General features: G+C 39.2%; 2 protein-coding genes across 2 annotated transcripts in view; one reads left to right on the top strand and one right to left on the bottom strand.

Annotated features, from left to right (window-relative positions):
* Positions 1 to 257: 257 nt before the first annotated feature.
* On the bottom strand, positions 258 to 2,565 carry LOC147234512 (G protein-coupled receptor 183). The gene is made up of 3 exons (XM_086144502.1): positions 2,217 to 2,565; positions 1,261 to 1,775; positions 258 to 1,182 (listed from the first exon to the last, which is right to left on the bottom strand). The coding sequence occupies exons 1-3, from the start codon at positions 2,563 to 2,565 to the stop codon at positions 1,018 to 1,020; spliced, it is 1,029 nt and encodes a 342-aa protein (XP_086000628.1). The 3' UTR covers positions 258 to 1,017.
* Positions 2,566 to 16,254: 13,689 nt separating this feature from the next.
* The window catches only part of clybl (citrate lyase beta like), a 68,129-nt gene continuing 61,953 nt past the window's right edge, over positions 16,255 to 22,430 (top strand). Inside the window, exon 1 of the mRNA XM_086144952.1 lies at positions 16,255 to 16,309. Within this exon, the coding sequence (XP_086001078.1) occupies positions 16,266 to 16,309 (44 nt within the window). The 5' untranslated portion in view covers positions 16,255 to 16,265. The remainder of the gene's footprint in view (positions 16,310 to 22,430) is intronic.

Genomic DNA, 22,430 nt, shown 5'->3' with positions numbered 1-22,430 from the left:
GTCAGTAAAGGGTCACGAAGTTTTTTACTGTTGTGAAAAATAATCATTTGCTTTTATCATTGAAGAACCACTCTCACGCAAATTAAAGTGTAGCAATTTAGACCATTCAATGTTCTTTATGCGATGTATGTTAAAGTATGTAAAGATGTATGTGTTGAGTCCACAAAATGATGACGGTAAAATTATCATCATTAGTTTTAAAAATGTATTTATTCATTTTGGACAAGTTAAAAGTGTAAGTTACAAAGCCTCTCAATTTTAAACAAATTAGAAAATGCCACACTGACACAGGATTATATTCACCATACACACATGGGCCGCAAGACTGGAAGGAAAAATACACACATAGAAATTCCTAAACATTGAAACACCAGAAAATATTTGGAATATTTCTCACATTTTGATTATGATCTTGCATCTGTACTAACATTGGTTTCTCATTCATTTTATTTAAGCAGGCCAATTTCACTTGTTACAAGAAAACCTTATAAATCAGATTATTACATATGTAAACTCAGAGTGAAACAGCTCCCAAACCTTTCTGCTGTATCTGATTAAATTATGATTTTTTTTATTAAAGTCTCTCACCATGCCTCTGTGGCCTAAGGGGAAGAAGAAGTGATGCTTTCAAGTTTCATGTTGACCACCATTTTAGAAAAAAAAATGTGGGAGGCACACATACAACAACAAATGTGTGGAAATGGACAGTAGGAATAGAGATTTCCCCAAAGCGTTCTGCACACATAACATTCAAACTACTTTCCCACATCTTGAAAAAAAGAAGAGGAAGTTGCTTTTTGACACCTAATGCCAGCAGTACTTGTATGTATGGAAAAGAAAGTGAGTGAGCAAAGAGGTCAAAAGAAAAGTGAAAAAAAGAACATTTTTACCTCTTACATTTGAACAATCTAGTACAATACTTTTACACTATCATCCTACATTACCACACAAAAATGGTCTATATAATCTTCAGTGTTCTGTTTCCTTTCAGTAAAATAGGTCAGCTTGGTGACGGCCTCAGGTGTTACTGCTGCTATTTTCAGCTGCATGTTTGGAGGAGGCAGCGGAAGTTAAAATATACTCCTTAAAAAGGCCCATCACATGCTTTTTGTAAGCTTTTATGGCAAAAAAGTAGATGATTGGATCCATGCAGCAGTTGAAATTCATTAAGGAAACTGTAATCTGCAGGGCAAAGAAGAACTATGAGGAACATTATTAACAGGCAAATGTATATATCAGATGGCTGGATAGAATTCCTACCTGTAGCGATGCCTTAAAATCCTTCAGTTCTTCACACGTTGCCTTGTGGTGTATCTTTCTGGACATGAACTGCATTACATTGATGTGGTATGGGCTGAAACATATAATGAAGGTAAGGAGCACGAGAAGGATAATGGTGTTGGCCTTATAATTCTTTCTTGATCGAGAAGTCAGCGAGTTATTCTTTGCTGTTGTTCGTAGTTTTAATTGGATCTTGCCGTAGCACGCCAAGATGATGGTAAGTGGACAGCAGTAGGAGATGGTGCAGGCCAGGAGTAGAAGATAAGGTGTCAAGTCGGAACTGTCAAAGTTGAAGTACTCCATGCACGTTCGTCTTTGCTTGTGCTGTTGCAGCATGCTGCGGAACAGCAGAGGAGCAATCTGCAAAAATACTAGAGCCCAAACCAGACAGCAAACTCCACGCACCACCTTCGCACTCCGCAAGCATGGCAGGCGGTGCGATTGTACCATGGCCAGATATCGGTCCAGACTGATGCATGTCATGAAACCAATACCTGGTGGAAATCCAAAGATGTATAGGGAAAAAGATAAGTTAATTATTTTCACGGCTATCGGACAGATATGTTAAATCAAAATGTATTCCCTATGCCGTTTTCGTCATAATACACCTTCTGTGCTATACACTCTACCCTAGAAGGTGCTGAACAAAACATAGGAGGCTCTTCTGCGGTAACTCGATACCCTCTGTATTTCTTCATCAAATGCTCTTGTCTTTTTCTCACACATTTTGCTGTAGATACAATTGAGTTTTCTGAACAGTAGACAATGAGGCAACACGATGCATTGCAAAATACATCGTAAAAAAAAAAAGACAAATATTAAATATAAATCTATATTAAGAATGTTTACACGCGTATATTTTTTTTCAATCCGAATCATGCTTCGAATCTATCGTTACTCTTACAAGACGACAGTACAAGGTTACTGTAATATACCTGCATAGGTATTTGCAAAGAAGAGCAGCGTGGTCAGCCGACAGAGAATGTCACCAAATGGCCAGTCGAACTGGAGAATGTAGTAGACGATTCTGCCCGGCAGTGCCAATGTGAACAGGCCATCAGATATTGCAAGGTTGACCAGATAGATGGAGGTCGAGTTGAACTTCTGCTTTCTCTGGTAGCTCACATAGAGAACCAAGCTGTTGCCACAAGCACTGATGATGAAAACCACAGAGTAGAAAATAGGGAAGAGGACCACTGCTGCTTTTTGGTAGACAAACACATCGCAGCTGCTCTGGTTTGGAGAGGTTTCAGCTGAAGCTTGAGTGATGTTATCACCATCCATTATAGCTGTCACTGTGGTCAAAGTTGTTAAATGAAGGGACGTTAAGTGAGACAGTAACATAGAGACAAACAGATGAGAAAGAGCACAAGACTGGATGTATGAAAAGACATATTATAAAATACTCACAATATTTGAGTGTGTAACCAAAAGGCTTCTTCTTACAAGATCTGCTGCGTCTTATTCGAAACAGGGTTACAGTGGGTAAAATAACTCTGAAACAAAAACTTGTACCGCCCCTCTTGATGTCATACTGGTAGCGTTGGAAGGTGTACCACATTACCAAAGTACTTGTACTGAGTTCACGAACTGGATAACCAAGCTACCTTATGGGTTCCCCCTAGAAATGCCTTTTGTTGTACAATTTCTGTTAAAACCTTGGTTTAAGTGCCATGGCATCACTGATTCTCAGCAATATTCTATGGTTTGTTTTGTGAACATTGTATAAGGGAGAAATGAAGAAGCTTTATGAGAGGGCAGATGCCTGGTTTTTACTTTACTTAAGTGCATGTGATATGATTTGGCTGGTTGGTCACCAAATACTCAACAGGCCATTTTTTCAGTCACAATGTGTGGCACAGCATGGGTTGATTTCACATTTGGAATAGATATATGTGGATAGATATGAAACTTTTTTATCATGCTTTTCAGTTGGTCTTGGTCTATGTTTGCATGTGTGGTTGAGGGCATGTGTGTGTGTGTGTGTGTGTGTGTGGGTGGGTGCATGCCACACTGAAAGGGTGTTCTTATCTTGGCAGTTTCAACCTCATTTGAGCCTGAGACCTGGGGAAAACGCAGTTCATCTATAGTTCCATTTGACCTAACTTTGACTTCATGTTCTCACATGCAGATAGTTTTCGAATATCTTCTGTTAGTGGCAAAAAATGAATAAATACAGCAGTCATTGTATAATCATTTTTAATCGTTATCGGACAGATCACTATGCCAAGGTTTGCTACACAGTTTTAAACAGTAACAAGCTGTGGGACTGCCAATTATGAACTTCGTTATTTTGTGTTCGCCCTGAAACCCAGGCAAAACTGCAAATTGGAGAGTTAGACTGTGTAGCAGGTGTGGTGTAAATATCATATAGTAAAATGAAACCCATGTTAAGATTTTGTTTAGGCAAAAAAAGAAAAACTATGTTTGGGGACAATGCTTCATTTCTATACTAATCAAGGACCTACTTATCAAAAAAAAAAAAAGGTGATAACAAAAAAAAGGCATAACAAACAAAAGCTTGAAGCATGTTAAAACAAGATGCAATGTAGCATTTTAATCTGAAACCAGCCATTGTTAATTGTGTTAAAATAAAATGTTTATAGTCTAAATGGCATTAGTTAACTGCAGTTAACAGTATATCGTGCACAGCCTGCACTTTGTGCAGTATCTTTTTAATACAATGGCTCGGTTAAAAGATAAAGCATGAGGTTTAAGTTATTTTCCTGCCACAGATGTTTCTCAAGCGCTCCTCTATGTTTTGGGGTTAGCAGATGCAAGCCTTAGATGGAACTATTGGAAGATAAAGAAAGAAGTTGGGCTAAGGGTTACAGCTTGTATAAAAAAAAAATCCTATGATGTGTTGATGAATCGCTAACAGTTTTAAGAATGTCACATCTAGATATATCGTAACCACCGCTCGCATATGAGTATATAAATAATCCTAACTGGAAAAACTTTGGTGGTAGATTCTCAGAATAATAACAGAGATGAAAAAAAAAGACGCACACATACACACACTGAATAAATTCACAGAACGTTCCTCTGTTTTTTGGGGCGACGTGTTTGGGCTGGAGTGGTTACAGCGGTCGTCCAGGAACCCAGCGCTCCTGGTTGGATTCCCGAGATCCTCCTATTCTGCAAAAGTGATTTTGAACAAGACGCTGAACCCCTAACTGCTCCCTTGGCGCTGTTTTGTAGCTGCTCGCTGCTAATGTTTCAACAACGATGGGTAAAGTTGCCCACCTGAAAGTGACTAAATAAAGGGCTTTCATTATTTCTTTTCTCTCTCTGAAAACTCACAGCAGAACATTTCATCATGATTGCTATTACAGTTTGATCAGGTTATGACTATTGTGGAATCAGACGCTATTGACATGCGAGGAACTTGCCGGGAACCATCCAGTCTGTAATTATATGAGAGACGAGCAAGACTGGTAAAGTGCACTGGTCGCGGGATCTCATCGTGCCCTCCCAGCAAAGCCCCAGGTCGGTGTAATTGAAATAGATGGCTGCTGGATAGGCAAAAGGTCACTAATTGTCACCAGTCAAATGTGGTTATAATACAGCTCACTTAGGTCACAATGAGAGCTCCATGTAGACAATATCACCTGCAGGTTAGGAGCCTGCTGCACTTCAGGCCTGCATTTCATGCTCCATTAATTGTGTGCACAGAGTTAAACATCCCGTACCATCTGAACAGCGTACTGGTAAAGGAAAAGACAGTCGTTTGTTTGGCGCTCAGCGGGTGTCCGATGGGATTGTTGGTGTTAAAAACTGCGGTAACGCAGAATGACATGGCAAGAAGGAGCGGTGTCAACCCATGTAGAGATATTAAGTGACTTTTGAGATTTATGAAAGGGCCATATTAAGCCTTTTCCCTCAACGAAAACACAATGTGAATTCTACGACAACGTCTGAGTGCAGAATCATCCGAAAATAAAGAAATATGCATCACTGAGGGTTTATAGTGCATCACCACTAGGGAAAGTTAGAATGGAGCACATGGTAGTGTGTGCTTCTCTGTTGATGGGTGTGTGACACGAAAGGTCTTGGGAAATTGAAAGTGACGACCCAGCATGGAACAAGCATGGAAGTCACTTCTCAGATATGTGACCTTTTTCCGGTTGTTAAGTCAGAGGTGGGCTAAAAAAAGTGTGTGTGTATGTGTGTGTGTGTATGTGTGTGTGTGTGGCGGGGGGAGGAAGGGGGTGCTGATTTGAAGAGAATTATACAATAGTCAGTGGGCCAACTTCAGCCCCATACAAGAACACCCCAGAAGGCATATCGTTTTAAAGGCACCCTCATGGTGGAGGGGGACCAGTTGTGTGTCACTGAGGCAAACTGGGAATGACTTCTGGTGTCCACAACATGTGTGGAAGAGTCAGCATGGTTCCACAAATGGTGACCAATCAAATTTGGGATGTTTGCCGCTGCCACAAAGAATATCATAAGAAAATTCCCCCTCCCAGCTTACATTCAGTTTATTAAACAAAGTTTGCCAGGATGCTGTCAACTCCTTCTGTAACCAAATAGAATTAATTAAAAAAAAACAAAAACATGAATTTATGTATAGTTATCGCCAAACTTTTAAAAAGATGTGCACTCAGATGTCACTCTACTGTGTGCATTGAGGTAAACACAATATAGTGAAATGCAAGACGATTTTGACAAGAATTCACCATGACCTGGATGAATGAGAACCTCACAGACATGTGAAATGCAACAGTTTAACTATTAATTTTCAAATTCTGATTGATTTAATTATCACTTTTTATGTTTTTTAAATCATTACAGTTGTATAGTTCTAGTCATGAGTTGTAAAAAAAACTGTTTATGTGGTGACTTTAATACATGTCGTCTACATGTCGTGATAATCAGAGTTTTGTAGTGACTTGTCAAGTAAACCTTGAATGCACATTTGAACCATCGGGCTCGGCGTTATACTGCAATAAAACATTTCACCACTAGAGGGGACACAATCACTAGGAATGACAGAAATCAAGGGCCGTTTACATTTGAAACTTTTTTTTTAAGCTCACATTTAGAATTCTTTTTTTATTATATGTACATTTTAAGTCTATATTTTTCACTTGACAGTTTGTTTTAAGGAGGAATCATTTTTAATATCCCGATTTTGTCTGCACGTGTGCACCAAACACCACTGTGTGTGTTACTTACATTGTCAGGTGGCCTCATGTGGCTCTGTCTGTTCTCATCATCACCAACCCCCCAACCAACAACCCCCCATGCATCAGCCACTGCCTGTCCTGCACAGGCCCTTCGCTCCACCATGTTCTCCCTTCACACATAGCACACTATCCTTGTCAGCTTTACCTTTGACAAAATCTTTTTGTTGTTTTTTTTCGCACAAGATATTCAAGCCATTTGCTTCGCTGTGCTATCGCTACACGCCGTAAGCAGGAGCAATTGGCTATTGGATATCTCTTCACACACAGCAAGTCTTCTTGCTGTGTAAGAAGAGATATTAATTGTTGCTAAAGGTGTCTAAAGAATGTCTGCGATTCCTTTCATTTCACACTGACATTTCTTAATTCAACGTGTCACAGTGTTGACACTGGCGGTGCTGGTTGTGAAATATGCACACCAAGTCATTGCGCCTGGTGTCCTTTTGAACCGCTCGTGACTCGATACTGATGAACATGCTGTGAATTCTACCTGTCTTCAACATTTCAAATCTCATGGTACATTAACGCTTCAGTTTAATGAGCATGTCACACACAGCTCCACCTCATAAAAGCCAGTTTCTTGATTTTTTTTTTTGACCATATATATATATATATATATATATATAGTATGGAATGGAATGCTTTCTTGATTGTTCAAAACTTAACTCAAGTAAAAAAAAAGGGGTGGGGGTGGGGTGGGGGGGTGAGTTTGATGACATTTAAAGGTCTGATCATTAGTGCGAGAGGCGTTGTAAGAACCTCTGAGGCTGCTCCTGGGTTTTGAACTTCTGAAAAAGCTTTTGTTGTTGCTTCAGACTGAAAGGGATGCGGTACAATAAAACACACATCATGATTTGAAGGTCCAGAAGCGAACAAAAGCGAGTCACTGCAGCTGTAAACCAAAACAACTGTCCTTTAATGACAGATTCCTGTCATTAAAAATCTGGATTGGAAGACATAGAAACTACACAATCTTGTTTTTACTCGTACTGCACTTCTGGTGCATCAGCGACTGCAAAAGGGCCAACAAAAGTACTATTTATTAAATGCCATTTTCATTTCATTGGGGTCTTTTTATATTTTGGATGTATAGGTTGCAACTGACATTGTAATATTTTATCATATATGTATCGTGAATCTCTCATGTTTCATAAAGCTTCGATAGCTCGGTGAAACCATTGTGTGATTTTTTCATGTAATGCACAATCGTCTTATAATTAAAGTAATACGTTCGACACGTTATGTCAAAATCAGCACAATACTCTGTGCCTTAAGTCACCCGTATGAGCATGAACCAACTGTACAGTTGCTGTTTTTATTTAAGATGTTCAAACAACCGTTTTAAGTTCAGATAAAAAGTTCCTTGTCACTGATGTTTCCCCAACATATACATATGCTAGAATAATGTCCAGCCAACTGTGACTAGTGACTCATAGCCTTATTTGAAGATATTGTCCTGTTCCCCGGTCTGTGCCGTGGCAGGTTTTCAGGTCATCTGAGGCAATGTGCATATTTTGTATGTCATCTTGGTTATTGTATTATTGTTTTATTCACAGGGCATGGACTAATTATTTCAGCAGCTCTGTTCATTGGGAAGCAGACTGACAGTTGCTGTCATTGGAGTGATCAGTCTGTTTCTTGGTCTCCGCTGAGGCCATTTGATGTATATTAAGAATAATTGGTGCCACCGCCACAATGATGTTTGGTAAACCTTTGTACTATTTTCCAGGAGGATGGCCATGCGGAATTTTAGCGTAGCTGCTCGAGCTTCAGAGACAGATGGGAGGACTTCTGTCCTGTGCGGATCAGAGACACCATGACTTGACCATCATTATCAACTTAAATGACATTCAGGCCTTCTCGCGGCCTTGTTGTCTCTTTAGATCAATAGAAACATTTCATTTACTGAGTCGCTTATGATAGAGCCAAAAGTAATGTGTCTACGTCATGAATGAGAATAAAGGAAATCTTTTGGGTTCGATTTGAATTTATTTACCTGCCGTTTAACTGAGAGATTTATGACGATTTTACTTCCTACAAACTGAGTCTGGCAATGTTTTTATTGGAAAAAAAAAAACAGAAAACTAAAAAAAAAGAGGATTACATTTTTTTACTGACCAAAGTAAATTGCACTGAAGCTTATAAACATACATCGCTGTAATTGCAACCCAAGAAATGCTGTCAAGAAAAAAAGACAAAACAAAATGGATGGTGTGGTTTCAGGAAAGAAATTGAAAACTTTTTTCGTCATTTGATTTTTTTTATTCGCATTAGACGTAACTCCAGATCGGTGTAGGATCGGAGCTACTCTGCATGCTCAGTCTATGACTGTGCTAAAGAAGCGGTCGGTTTTTCGGGGCTTCTTTTTTTTTCTCAAGCAAATAGCGCTGCGGCAGTGAGGTGGCAGCGTCTTGAGTTCCAGCATCTAGCAGTGACTCCAGCAGGTTTTGAGTCTGCCAGATTCTACAAGTGAATGAGAGGCAGATGTGTGGTGACAGCCCTACGCTCATTAGGCTGAATCAGTGTCACACTGTGACAACCGGCCAACTTGAGGCTTCTCTTGTCACTCAAGACATTCAGTACTTATCCATTCAGCCAAGAGCAGCTCGGACTCTCCGAGACCTAATTTGAAACCAGCGATTGCTTTGATACCGAGTAACGGGATCTTTCAGATTTAATGCTGCTAAATTCTCCGGAATATACTCATGTCAGCCGTAACAATGTGTTTAGGTTTGAACGTTCAATCCCGCTGCTCTTCCACCTTCTGACCACCAGCCTGCCCTCATCCACAAGCCCAGCTGTGTGGTCAACGCCGGCCCCTCAGGACCTCCTTCCTTGGGCTCAAGTTGTGATATCTATTTCAGTCCACTAGAGACCAGACAGCCACCGCAATGACTGCAGAGAATTCCCTGTCCAGCGATTACTGATGGTAACACTCCGCTCATATGCTTTAGCATCTCCTGTGTCCAAACTGCTCAGCATCTGATGGGTCGCTCTAAGCCATTAAGGCCAGTTTGCAATTATAGATGTGTGGCTGCTAGACACCGAAACAGATGTGCTTTGATCTATTTACGGTAGGGTGGACGGGGGGGTCATAACAGCTTATTTCCATGCGTGGGTCAGATCACGCACCTCTGACATCCCTTGTCTTACAGTTGACTTGGCATGCACTTGTGTTTTTCACTCGGCCAAATGTTTAGCACCGAATGGGTATTAAAAGAGAACAGTAATAGCAGCAGCTGTGCATGTGTGTGTGCGCACGCGTGTGTGTGTGTGTGAATGCACGTAAGCACTCATACATAATCAAGGATGTGTAAATTTCTGTGTTAATGCATTTGATCTGAAGGTACAAACCACAACCTCACACATTTGGGAGTTGGAGCTTTTTGGATGGAAATTCGGATATTCCAATTGCACTAAATGAAAAGGAGCCAATTCAAGCCCCATCTGTTACGGCACCAAACTTTACCATGGGGCAAAATAGTTAATGTTGTTGTACATTTTTTAACGCCTTGTCTCTTTTACCCCCAGAGCTTGTTGTGCTTAAGGTGGTGAAAAATGGAAAACAAATGTTCTGTTGACAGCTTTCTTATGCCCAGGGTGTGTAAGTATTTATATCATAAAGGTGCCAACACATCTCGGTTTTGCAGGCTGACCATTGCTAGGGGGAGAAAAGTGGTGGACAAAGGAGGGGTTATCTCTGAACTCATTCTGGTAACTACTAGGTTTGTGATGAATAGACCTCGATAAACCTGTGATAAATTTGCTTACAAATCTGTCTACTGCGATGTGAAATTCTTATTCAATGTAAAAGTATTGAGAGCTTCAATATCAAAGCTGGACATCAACCAACAGACACTGCCGGCTGTACTCCCATCCGGATATAGCTCATGTAAAAGATAAGACACAGACTACCTTGAGATTAAGGTTTAAGGTTTGTAAATTGTACATCAGGCCTCAGCCACACCAAATCTGTGTTCACTTGCAAGAGGTGCACGTGCCGGTATTTATTCATTCTCACTTTTTTTATTCTAATCACTTTGCTAAAATACAAAATTCATGGGTCCCTTAAACAACATCAAGTGCTTCTCCCCAGTGTTCTGCACGGGCGTGCTTACTAGTCACTCGTGACCACTTTTCACAGCAGCGGCAACATGTTTGGCAAACTAGGATTTTAAAATGTTTATAGTGTCAGTGCAAAGCTTGACAGGGGAAATGGTAATAACTCCAGTTGCAATATGAATAATGAATGACCTCATATCATTTTATAAATCGGATGGGGTGTACAACATACGGAAATGAGAGGGTATCTTCTCGGCACTGGCTTTCATTATTGAATTACAGCATCACGTTTAAAGCTGCTATAATGCTACATCCTGTATGATATAGCCCGGAGCATCCTACTGCTGTACCATCAAGAGGTGTGTTGGAAAGAGTGCGCAGAGGGAATCCAACACTGACATTATGCTGGAAGCAGGTTTGTCCTGAGGTGAACCATGTGTACACAGCTTTTGGTCCTCTCTGATGTAGGTGTTTCTCGACCTGCCAGTGTCGTGTTCCAAGGCCACCCCCCTGTGCTTACTATTTCTGTGTGTGTGTGTGTGTGTGTGTGTGTGTGTGTGTGTGTGTGTGTGCGTGTGTGTGTGCGTGCGTTCGCTGAGAGGAGCTGCGAACATCCATCGATAGGTTTACAGTCAACAAGCCACTATCAACTTACATCAGTCTCAAACATTAGTAACGGTTAAAATGTCCATGTTTATTGGATTTTATTTGTCTTGGAACAAAAATTGCCAGGATTGTTGGATTCAGTTGTTTGTCTCTGAAAAAAACAAAATTACAACCAACCAGGGCCCTCAGTAAAATATGAGTAAAGGAAATATTCTCAAAAGTCTGGCTGGAGTTGCTCATTAATTTAGTTAAATGAAGTGAGAGAGAGGGAATTAGAGTCAATCCAAATGGGGGGAAAAAAAACAATTTCCTTCGATTTAGGTAACTGAAATAAAAGTCAAAGATTCAGAGTTTGTTTACTCACCTCCCTTCAAAAAATCTGCTCTGTCTCTTTATATTGATGTGTTTTCATCCTGTTTTTCTCTCTCTCATTTTCCCCAACAGTTTTCCTTTCTTTGTAGCATTGCTCCTTCTCTCCCTCACTTTTTTCACATGATTGCTGGGTCAGTAATTTTGCGGTGGACCAGGTCAGGGGGCGCAGGCTGGTTTTGTCCACCAGCTTTGGGCTGTGAGGGCTAATACCTCCTGACACTCTCAGCTCCGTCAGTCCCGCCCACATCATTCTAGTAATTTAGAAGTCATCAGGGCTTGGGATTGCGTGAGGGCTCTCATCTGGAAACCCAAACAACCTTAACCTCGTTGAATTCCTGTTGAAGAATGCAAAATAATGAATGGCTTAAGTTGGTTCTTCCTCTGATTAAATTAAATCACATTAAACTATAAAAATGTCTAAAGTGTCTGTGCTCTGCTTACATACGATATAAATAATTAGTGGAGCAATTCTGTCATGTCGGAGTCTATAAATTCACACTTCTGGACATGCGGAGTAGATCTAGTCATTTCTTTCAAGCTCGCATTTTCTAGCTGCGCTTCCAATACCGGCACTCAGCTGAATTGTTGTTTAACATGCTCAATGACCCTGCCATGCTTTATCTGCATCCGTCTTTCCAAGATCCTCCAATACACTGTTCACCTGGTGGGCAAGGGTTTGGCAATGCATCAACCAGAGTCTCATGAAGGTAGATTCATAATCCTTGAGCTAGGACAGAGGGGGAAAAAGTCAGGGCCAGTGCTTACTCATCTGTTAAAAACGGAGTGATCTGCAAAGTTTGTATGAGAGGGTTTTTGACGGTGCCCTGCTGCTTTGTCAGTGCAGCACATGCTGCAGGCACTGGCATCCCCTATTGCCTTCCAGGTCATTGGCCAGGCTCAGCAGGAGGTGGGTTTCTAGCCCCATGACACGTCACTGATTCACAGCTGGATCCGTAACAAGGTATCATAGCAAATGAGTCGGTAAAACATCACTGGTTTGAAGAGCGTGAAAAATTGTCATGATATCATTTCAAATTCCTTATCTAGACTGCGTTCGCTCAGAGAGAGATAGGCGGCGAGAACAAGAGAGTGAAAGGTAACTATGGGCTTTTATTTCTTTTCACTGTCTCCACCTGTCTGGGCTCCCTCACCACCCCACAGCTGACAGCTGAAATCCTGCCTGAGGGGGGAGTTCCAAGCTAATGTAAGGAGGCAATCATTAAACATCTCGTGACTCTCAGCCAAGTGGCTCATAGGTGTTGCGCCCTTAACATGAGCACTTTATGACACACTGTCCCATTGTTGTTTTCAGTTGTTGCTCCTTATGACTCATGACTGGTCATTAAGTTTCATATAGAGCCTGTCCTGGTCGGTTGCAGTAAGTGTGGACACATTAGAATGATTACAGCTGCTGATAAAATAAGCACTGATATCCTACTATGCATTACTATGTGATGTCAGGAAAAAGAGATACTGTTTTGGATTCTACAACTGGTTCTCTTTATGAAATATTTAAAATCAAAAAAAGAAAGGAAAAAAAAAAATCAACTGGGATTTTTTTAAGCAGAATTAGACACCCAACCCCTTGTGATCTTTACCTTTACTATGTTTAGATGCCAGTTGCCTGTGTGCAGGTTTGATGGATGCAAAGAATGGACAAACATCAACTCCCTGTAAAACCACAATGGAGACCTTGGATCTAAATGTCATGGTTTCATAACGGATACACTGACATTTGTGTGATGGGATTTAGCCATGGGTTAATATAGCCATTGCCGGCACACTGCATTGATGTCCATCTGACTGGGCTGTGAAGTCTATCTTGCCATTTTTTTTTTGCTGCCCTCACAGAAGTTTCTTTCAAAGGGATGAATTGAGTCTGTGCAGGTTAAAGCCAATTATTTTATCAGAAAAAAAAACTGTTTGATATGTGGGTTTGTTTTATATGATGTTAATGTGCCTCAGGAGCTGTTGAGATTATTCTTTTTCGCTGAGAGTAGGGCTGGTACTGGGGGATGTTGGGGAGGGTAGCGGGAGATCAGCATTAAAATCAGAGCCATGTAAATCTAATCAATTATACAGTTTTCAGATAAAATGTTGGTAAATCAAAACACATTTTCCAAAAGTCACAGTATAATGAGAAATTCAAATTGGAAACAGAAACCATTTGTTTATTATAAATGCCAGGGTGAGGTGGTTACTTGCCATCCATAAATTTTGTTATCCTTTCATATTCCTTTTATCTATGACTACAGCTTTGGCACTCGTTTAAGATTTTAATGAACCCAGACTTCTGAGGCATCAAGGCCTGGTGATACATTGTCCATTTGGATCAGGACTTACGAGGAGGGGAGGGGGGACAGGCAAAAAGCTTTTGCCTTTGACATAATATTTTACATTCTATTGCAGTACAGGGGGTCATTATTTGAGTCCAACATTTAAAAACAAGTTGACAAGAATAAACTCATATTCAGCATATATGTGATCTTGTGTGTGTATGTGTTTGTGAGTTTGTGTGTTCACGTGGCAAGGGGTTACTTGAATCAAAAAAATAATTTTCTGTGTTTTATGGGGAAACAGAGAACCCCCCTGCTCTGGCGCGACCTGGTGTCGGCTGCTTTCTTCGGCTCAGAGGTTCCTAGGGGAGACCAGAATGGAAGTTGAGCATCTTGCTGTGATCCAAAGAAAGTGTGCCAAATTCTATCAACACTGGATTAGCAGTGTTCGATGAATGGAAGGGGGTGGTAAAGAAGTAGTTTCCAAGTAACCCATAGATGGAATTTTCCAACACCATTGCATTAATGTCCAATATATGGTATAATGCGGTGGTGTTAGGGGGCTGGGGGGCTTCTGGAAAAGTAGCAGGCACACTGTGATCTGTATATGACTTGCTGTGTTTATTTCAAATGCTGTTCTGAAATGTGTTTTTTCATGTGTCATCTGGCTTTAGGAGGAGATAAACATTTCACATTTCACATCTAGACATGTACCTATGTCATTTTGTCGGGGAAGTCTTGAACCTTTATGAAAAGACTGATCCACAATCCTTCTTCAGAGCAAGATGATAGAACAATATTTATTTTCAAAAAGAAGCTTCATGGCTTCATGTATATACATGTAAAACATACAAACAAACAAACACTTTCTTGGTGCAACCCCCTTACCTTTTTTGCAGAACATGGATGACTGAATGAACATCAGTTCCAAAATGCAAACATCAGTAAAAGAGTGGAATATTTTCAGTATAAGTAGGACTTAAACATATACACATTGAGCTATGTAATTTGCCTGTATGTTGTTACTTTATTTGTGTCAAATGTCCATAAAGGTTCACAGGTTGACACAGAAGCAATTGATTAACAGTCCAGCTGCCTTTGTGCTAAATCATAAATAAATGGAATGTAATGCAAATTATACACACTGATTCAAATCCAATGAACATTTTTACATAATATTAAAGAAGGAAATGACAGACAAAGTGTTCATTCACAGCCTGTGAAAATCTGCAATTATACTGCAATTACAGTTCAAGTGAAAACCTTTGAAATCAAGAATTAGCTGGTTGGTCAGAGATCTAAATTCAAGAAATTTCTAATGCAAAAAAAAAAAGAACTGACCCATAGATACATGATGTAAAGATAGTTGGTGAATAAGATCACTTTGCAATTAGTGCAATTCATTTGTGTAAACTATTCTATTGCAACTGACTAACTAAACAGTCACCTCGATGTGGCTGTTTGAGTCAGACTCAATTACTCTTCTTGTTTTCTTTTGAATCTTTTGTTAAATCGTTACTGGAGTTTTCAATGACTAGAATCACCAATTTTCAAACTATACACTGTAACTTAGTTGCATCATATGGTCATAGACAAAAGAGTGGTTGCACAAAAAAAGAGAGAATCTTTTACAAAATTAAAAACAAACAAAAAAAAGAAACCAAATCATTCTGATATAGAACATCAAGAGAGGACATCTGGAAAAAGAAAGGCATTTCAATTACAGTCTTGGGATCTGCAATGTTATCTGTGGTCGAATAAATAGGGATGAGCAATTTTAATTTTGAAGGTCTTAAAAGTTCCATTTTCTGTACATTCTCAGTATTGCACAATTGTATTACATCCCCCCCGTGTTCATAAAGTACAGTAAGTTAGGCTCAGCAGTACATTCCCTTTTAAATACATCCAACACCCAATGGCTGACATTTGGAGCAACACCCCTGCTGACTTAATCATGGCAAATATTGTGTGTCATTTATGTGCCACACTTGGGCCTGGCTGATGGTAGTGGTAGTAATTCACCACTGCTGTGAGGCAGAACTCCTGGGGTCATGCTGAAGCCTATCCTGCCTTTTATTTTCTCCCCTTTTCTCTGTTGCAAAACTCACTATGTTACTGTCTCTCTATCTCACAGGGGAAAGCATCACCATTATTGTAATTTGAGACAAAAAGAGACACAAATGTTTATTAAATGTTGTCAGCTTATGAATTGCATTCATACCACAAAATATACAGTACTTATTCCTGTAATATCTGAATTACGCACTCGAAGACCAGTTTCATACAGTTTGGAGGACGCTATAATTTAATGTGTCTCGCGAGATTTCCTCCTCTCACTTTACGCCTCACGTTTTAAGTGCTGCCGAAAGTTAACATCCCGCCCCCACTCACCCTCTGACCAATCACACTGCTGGATATTCACGCATACAAGTCTGTTCCTCCAATAGCTGCTTGCTTGGACTGCGTCATCGAAAGAAACATGGCAGCGCGCATTGTCAGGGCTGTCAGACAAGTTGTTCAACAGTAAGTCTGACTTTATGAATTGTATTCATGTTTTTTGTCTGTTTTTTATATTTAGCGACATTAGCCTGGAGAGCAAATGATGCCTCATGACTTTTCTGCCTTTTTCTTGGTGATTCTGGGTATTAGCTGCAGCAGCTGATGCTCAGTTGTTGAGTTGCAGCAGCTGGTACCAGTGTTTTTGACAAAACATGTGCATCACTATCGCTAGCAGACCCGTTATTGCATGTACCTATCTGTTCCTACATGACTATTTAGAAATTTGCACCATCGCCCATGAAGAATGAAGTGAAGCCCTTTATTGTTTTTGTGTGTGTGTGTGTGTGTGTGTGTGTGTGTGGTGTGCTGATTATACATAAGTACATTTTTTTCTTTTTCTCCCTTGAACACAGCCTACATGTTATTGTGTTTTAACTCGTTCACGATCTAATATTTGATTTAAGTAGCTCAGCTCATCCTTTTTTGCATATTCAATCCTCACACAGTTGCACAAAATTGTCATGATGTTAAGAGAGTACTGTACCAATTTCTGCAGTACGAAATTTGTACCATGCAACGTAAAATACAATTACCATACTGTTGTTGGCTTTAACATTCTGTTCATAGTCAGAAGCAAGTCGATGTTGATGATGCTTTTTGAGACTAAATAGGTAGTGCATCTAAAGGTTAATGTAATATGCCTTTGTAATGGTAAACCAAAGTATTTTGAAACGTATTAATAAAAATCAACCTGCAATGTCATTTTTTAAATCATATTTTTAACAGTCTTTAAAAATACTATACCTACCTCCACCTCTGTCACAAGGTGAGTGGGAGCAGGACAGGAAATTGGAAATTAAAGTTCACCATTGCTTTAAGGCTAAAATTGTAGAAGTCCTGGTGATTTGACCTAAACAAGTAAAAAAGATCAGATAAAGAAGCTGCACTAGGAGAACGCATTTGGACAGTTCCTGATGAATCTCCAAACATAAACAGACTAAGTTATTGTTCAGCCAAGTTATAGCAGATAAATGTTTTGACGCTTGTGCACATTGAATACTGTTTTAACTATATATTGAATGATGAAGTAATTCTCCATTTAGTTCAAATTAACCCTTCCTTTACAGTCACAAAAGTTTTTTGAATATAATCATACAATCTCTTCGCAAGGCTTGGAGTTCTGTTTGGGGAATGGGCCTGTAAATAAGTCAAAATGACCCAATCATAGAGGGCTTTTTTTTGTTTTTTTTTTCAAAGAATGCATTGTTGTTAAAGACAGTTGTCTTGTATACTTACTGGGTAATTCTTAATCCAATTATCGAAGAAAATTTAAATGAATCGTGAATTCAATCTCAGATCTCAAGGATTTAAAATTTTGTAGTTGCAGTTTGTAGTATTGCTTAAAAGTGATCTCTAATGGAAAGCAGTGACAGTTAAGGGCTTTTGAAATGCACGAAGTCGCAATTAAGCATTTTTAACAAAGATATACTAGAAGCAGATCAACACCAGTCATGTTTGGATGTATCCTAAAGTGACATGAATTATCTGGCTCCACAGGAAGCCCAAATCCTCCTAATCTATGTACATTACACCATATGGTTGAAATGTCAGCCATACGAAAACAAGAGTGATCTAGGTTACTCACTTTGGCATGTCCAATGCCTTTTATACCAGTGAGGAAAAGGGATTATCATATATGACCCACTAGGTTAATCAAAAACAGGAATTGTAGACTATCCATTAAAGAAAGAAAAACCTCCCCCAGGGGAGTCAATTGTATCTTAACTGTGTAGTATTCATGAAAATATCACCTATTAGGTAAATGTTGCATGATTTCATCTTATGTTGGACTCTACAGACTATATTGTAAATAGGAAAAAAAAGTTGGTCACCTTTGTGGATGTTTTCCTTGTCATCTTGTATTTTTTAATTGGTTGTGTCTTACATTTTTACCAAATTATATTGATGGTGTTTTGCCAAAATAATACTTGGTTTGATACCTCCTTGAAATAATTTCTTGAAACTGATTGGATGACAATTTTTCTATTCAGTGGTTTTAATATGTAAAGTTGATCAAAAATAATTTTGCAATACTATATTTGATGCTGAATAAAACCACTCAAGGGGAAAAAAAACAAGTAATCCTCCATGACTGATGGAAGATGATCATCTAAGATGTAGACAGATTTTACAACAGTAAAACATTTAGACAAAAGTCCAAAAACCACTGTATATCTGCTCATACAAAACAAAATTACGATCCTCATTTTACGATCAGAAGGTTTACAATTGTTAGTTTAAAAGTAAAGTGTGTTTTCATTTTGTTGTCATTTTTATGATTACAGTTTTGTGATGTCAGTTTGTTCTTTGTGTGACATTTTTAAGCTAAACAAAGATCACTTTGTCCAAACAAATGTGACTTCATTCTTCTTGGTATTGTTTTAAAAGATGTATCCATTTTAAGTTTTTTTTAAATTGCTTAAAAGGAACATTTTATTGCACTTTAAGTCCCCTGTACTTTCATCCCAGTCACTTGAGTTCGAAGTATTTTTGTCATTTCCTCTGACAATAAACCTGTTTTCAGTCATGAAACATTTCTGGATCACAATTTGCAAGACATTCAAGTTCATAAAAGGAAAATGTGACCCCTAATTTATATTTCTTCAGCAATTGTTAAGTAACATGCTTCTAGCAGTTTCTGTCCTAAATTGGTGACTTTTCTGAAAAGAAATGAAACCGCCAAACAGACTGAACTTTGGTGGGTTTTATACCCGACAAATGTCTTCATCCTCTGTTTCAAGTCAGATATACTAAGCTTATTATCCTACCGAATTAGAAAAGATAGTCATGCCAAGCTTTTGTGAGTGTAGAAGGTCTTGCTTGTTTCCATTCTGTCATTTCAATAATCAATTTTTAAATTCTCTTTTACTTAGCATCTAAAATATTTCTTTAGATCAACAAAAAGAACGGCTAAAAGGAACCATCTTGCTGGTGGTTGAGGGAAGTAAACACTGCCTCTCAGATGGCTGAAACCAGCAGAGGAATGCGTGTTCTTGTTTTATGGACAGCCTAGAGCTCTTGCTTTGGCATTGGCTGCAGACTGCTCTTTGTCACAAACACCCTCATGTCAAAGATGCAACAGCATCCTGGAGGAAGCGTTGACTGCCGCTATGAAGTCGACAAGTGATGAAAGTAGCCTTGAGGTTGTCAATTAAGAGAGCCAAGGCCTGGACCTTATAAGTTAATGGGCAGTTTCCTCTCTCAGGGCCTGCCAGGGCTTTATAGCACAGCTTATAAAAACCCCAAGTGTAATGTACCCCTATAACGTTTTCAATTAAGAGTGAGGGCATAAAGCGGCGCAGACACTTGGCAGTCATGCTAGGATGTTTTTAAAGTGGCATTTGGCATAAATTGGGAGGGGAATATTCAATTGCCCCAGTTGTTTTAAGGCAGGAGCTACTGTGCAGAATTATATTTTGATGGCACTGCATGCTGATTAGAAACACAGACTTCCTGGTGTCTTTCTATTACTGTTTGTTTTAGTTTGGTCATATGGAGGACCAGCCTGCAGTTTAAAAGACCTGTCTTCTCAGTTGTAAAAGAGATTAGAAAGAAGTCCAGACGAAGTTTTGAATGTACTCATGTAATATGCAAAGAGGTAAAAGGGCACTGTAAAGTTATCTACTCATGTAAATAATGAAAATTACCTTTAAAACATTTGTTGCTGACAGCCGCTGGATTTTAAACAACTAGTGCTTTAACAATAATTTAAGATTAAGTCTTTTTTTCACCGCTCTAAAAGAAATGCTAAAGTGAAGGAAATCTCTTCACTCATCTGGTGTCCTCTGTGGCCAAAACTGGCTTCGCTGGCTTCTGGTAGAAAAATAAATGAGTGTTTGAATAAACACCAGTGTGTTGACACCTCATTTCCTCATTGATTGGTAGTGGAAGGGGAGCTTGAGGTGTGTGGCCATAATCCAATCAGGCAAGTAAACAACCAGTGGGACCGAATAACTAAATTCTTCAGCTATGGGAGGGCCAGCAGGTTGACCAAGTGACCTCCCAACTTACATTTAATACTTTTGTTATGTCATCTCATCTGATGTGTTAAATGTTTATGAAAAATATGTGACCCATATTAGTTTGCTCCTTTCTTTAAATGTTTAGTCCTTGCTGAGCATGACAGCAACAATCTATTCTAAATTACTGGGGTAGCTAAATTTTAGTTTGACATGACAACTGTAAACAAAATGGGCATTCTTGTTCGGATCCGTCCACCAGTTTTTCTTCTTCTTAAACTACCATTTTCTGGCGTTGTATCGGTAAATTGCTTTATTACCTGTTGTTGACCCGGCTAAGCTTCAGTTTGAAATTTGTTACAGAGCATTAAGTTAACACATGTTGCTGTGTGAAAACAAAGCTCCAGCGACTGGTGTGGCGGCCAGCTGAGTAAACGGGGGTTGAGGGAGCAGCGTGGGTTTGTAGACAGAAGAGGCCTACACTTGTCCTAGCAGTGACTAAGGTGCATCCATACGGCCAACAGATGGATCGGTTCCCTGTATTCCCAAAGAAAAGAAAACAACCAAAGCAAGTGTCTCGGCTCTACAGCACAGGAGCCTTTGATCAACAGCACATCTTCAGCCTCAGAGTCAGACTTTTTCGTACATCACAGTGCACATCTGTGAAAACATGACCAGAGAGGAATGTGTGAACAATGCAACAAAAGAATTTTGTTCCAGAAATGTGGGAAGGACCTGGCTAATGGGTGGTTTATGTGGTCAAGAGTTTAAATCTGGCAGTCAGATTAAATGGGAAGTTGGGGAAATACTCTTTGTTTTTAATGATAACATGGGCGAGATGGTTTTGCTTTTGCTTCTTACAGATGTGAGCCAATGGAAGTGTGGTGATGAAATAAAAGAATCCCTTTTAAGAGGAATGGAAGGTGTCAAAGAATTTTGACACATTAATGGTAAATGGGTCAACCTTTGAAGTTACAATTGAATATTCCAGCAGGTATTTTAGCTTCACTTGCTGCTCGGCTGAACAACAATACAACTCAGTAATTAGCTAACGTTGTTATTTGCATCAATAAGATTTTTTAGATGTTTGATTTCAGTCCTTTTAACTATACATTACCTTATGTTAATTATGTTCTTGCTTAAGGCTGTTAGCTTTAAAAAAATTGCTGTGGCATCATGTCAACATCATTTAGTCTGTTTTCCCCCCTAAAATAGCTCTGTGATAGCCACAGTTTCCAGTGCCAAAAAAATTGTAGGGCCCCATCAACAATTTTATTAGCCGCTAGTTTAGTCATATTAGCCCTTTGTTAACATCGGTTAGCTATGTTTTCGAAACCTGTTGGTAATCTTGGAGTCATTTTTGCAAGTGTTTGATTTTTTTTTTTGTTGTTGTTGTGTCAGACAGTGTTTTAGAACAAGGAGGCCTTCTACTCGCTGCTATATGCTACCATTAGGAGAAGAAAAACAAAAGTAGGTTAGCTGTTTGTTGGCACCTGGTAACCAGGTCTGAGCACATAACAGGATCATTTAGCCCTTCATTAGTCATTATTGGCCTCTTTAAGACAAGTATTATCATCTGTTAGCCATTTGATCACTTTTACACATCTTTTTGTTCTTCATTTGTTACAAAGGTTATTTTGAAATGTTACTGAAATCTATTGACCAGTTGTTTGGATTGGAAATCACTCTAGATATAAACATTGAATGTGTTACATTTCTGCAAGCAGAAATGTTTGTCAGAATTTGGTGCAAGAATTTAAACTGCTAGTCTAACTAGATAAATACACATTTAGCTACAACAATATTGATTGGGGCAATATGATATGGAAATACATTTCCTAGTTTTACTTTTAACTATCACAGTCTGTCTTTTGTCATCTTTACCCTATGGATTACCAATCAAATGATTTCAGCTATTGCATAGATCCTGTGTGATGTGTCTGATTTCTTATTGTGTAAGAGTGACGAGTTGTAGCCTGTGATCATCTATTTATTGAACAAATAAAGCTTTTACTGTAAACTCACATAATCATCTATAATGGCTTCCTAAAGTAGGTGGTTGGGCTGGTATAGTTTATGCTGTGAAGCATTAATTGGGTAGCACTCAGTTGTGTGTGTGGGCAGGA

This window comes from Fistularia commersonii, chromosome 4, assembly GCF_037954325.1.
Source record: "Fistularia commersonii isolate RoL2024-O1a breed Wild chromosome 4, RoL_Fcom_v1.0, whole genome shotgun sequence".
NCBI lineage: Eukaryota > Metazoa > Chordata > Actinopteri > Syngnathiformes > Fistulariidae > Fistularia > Fistularia commersonii.
The sequence above is the reverse complement of the archived record's forward strand: the minus strand, read 5'-3'. Positions and strand labels throughout refer to the sequence as shown.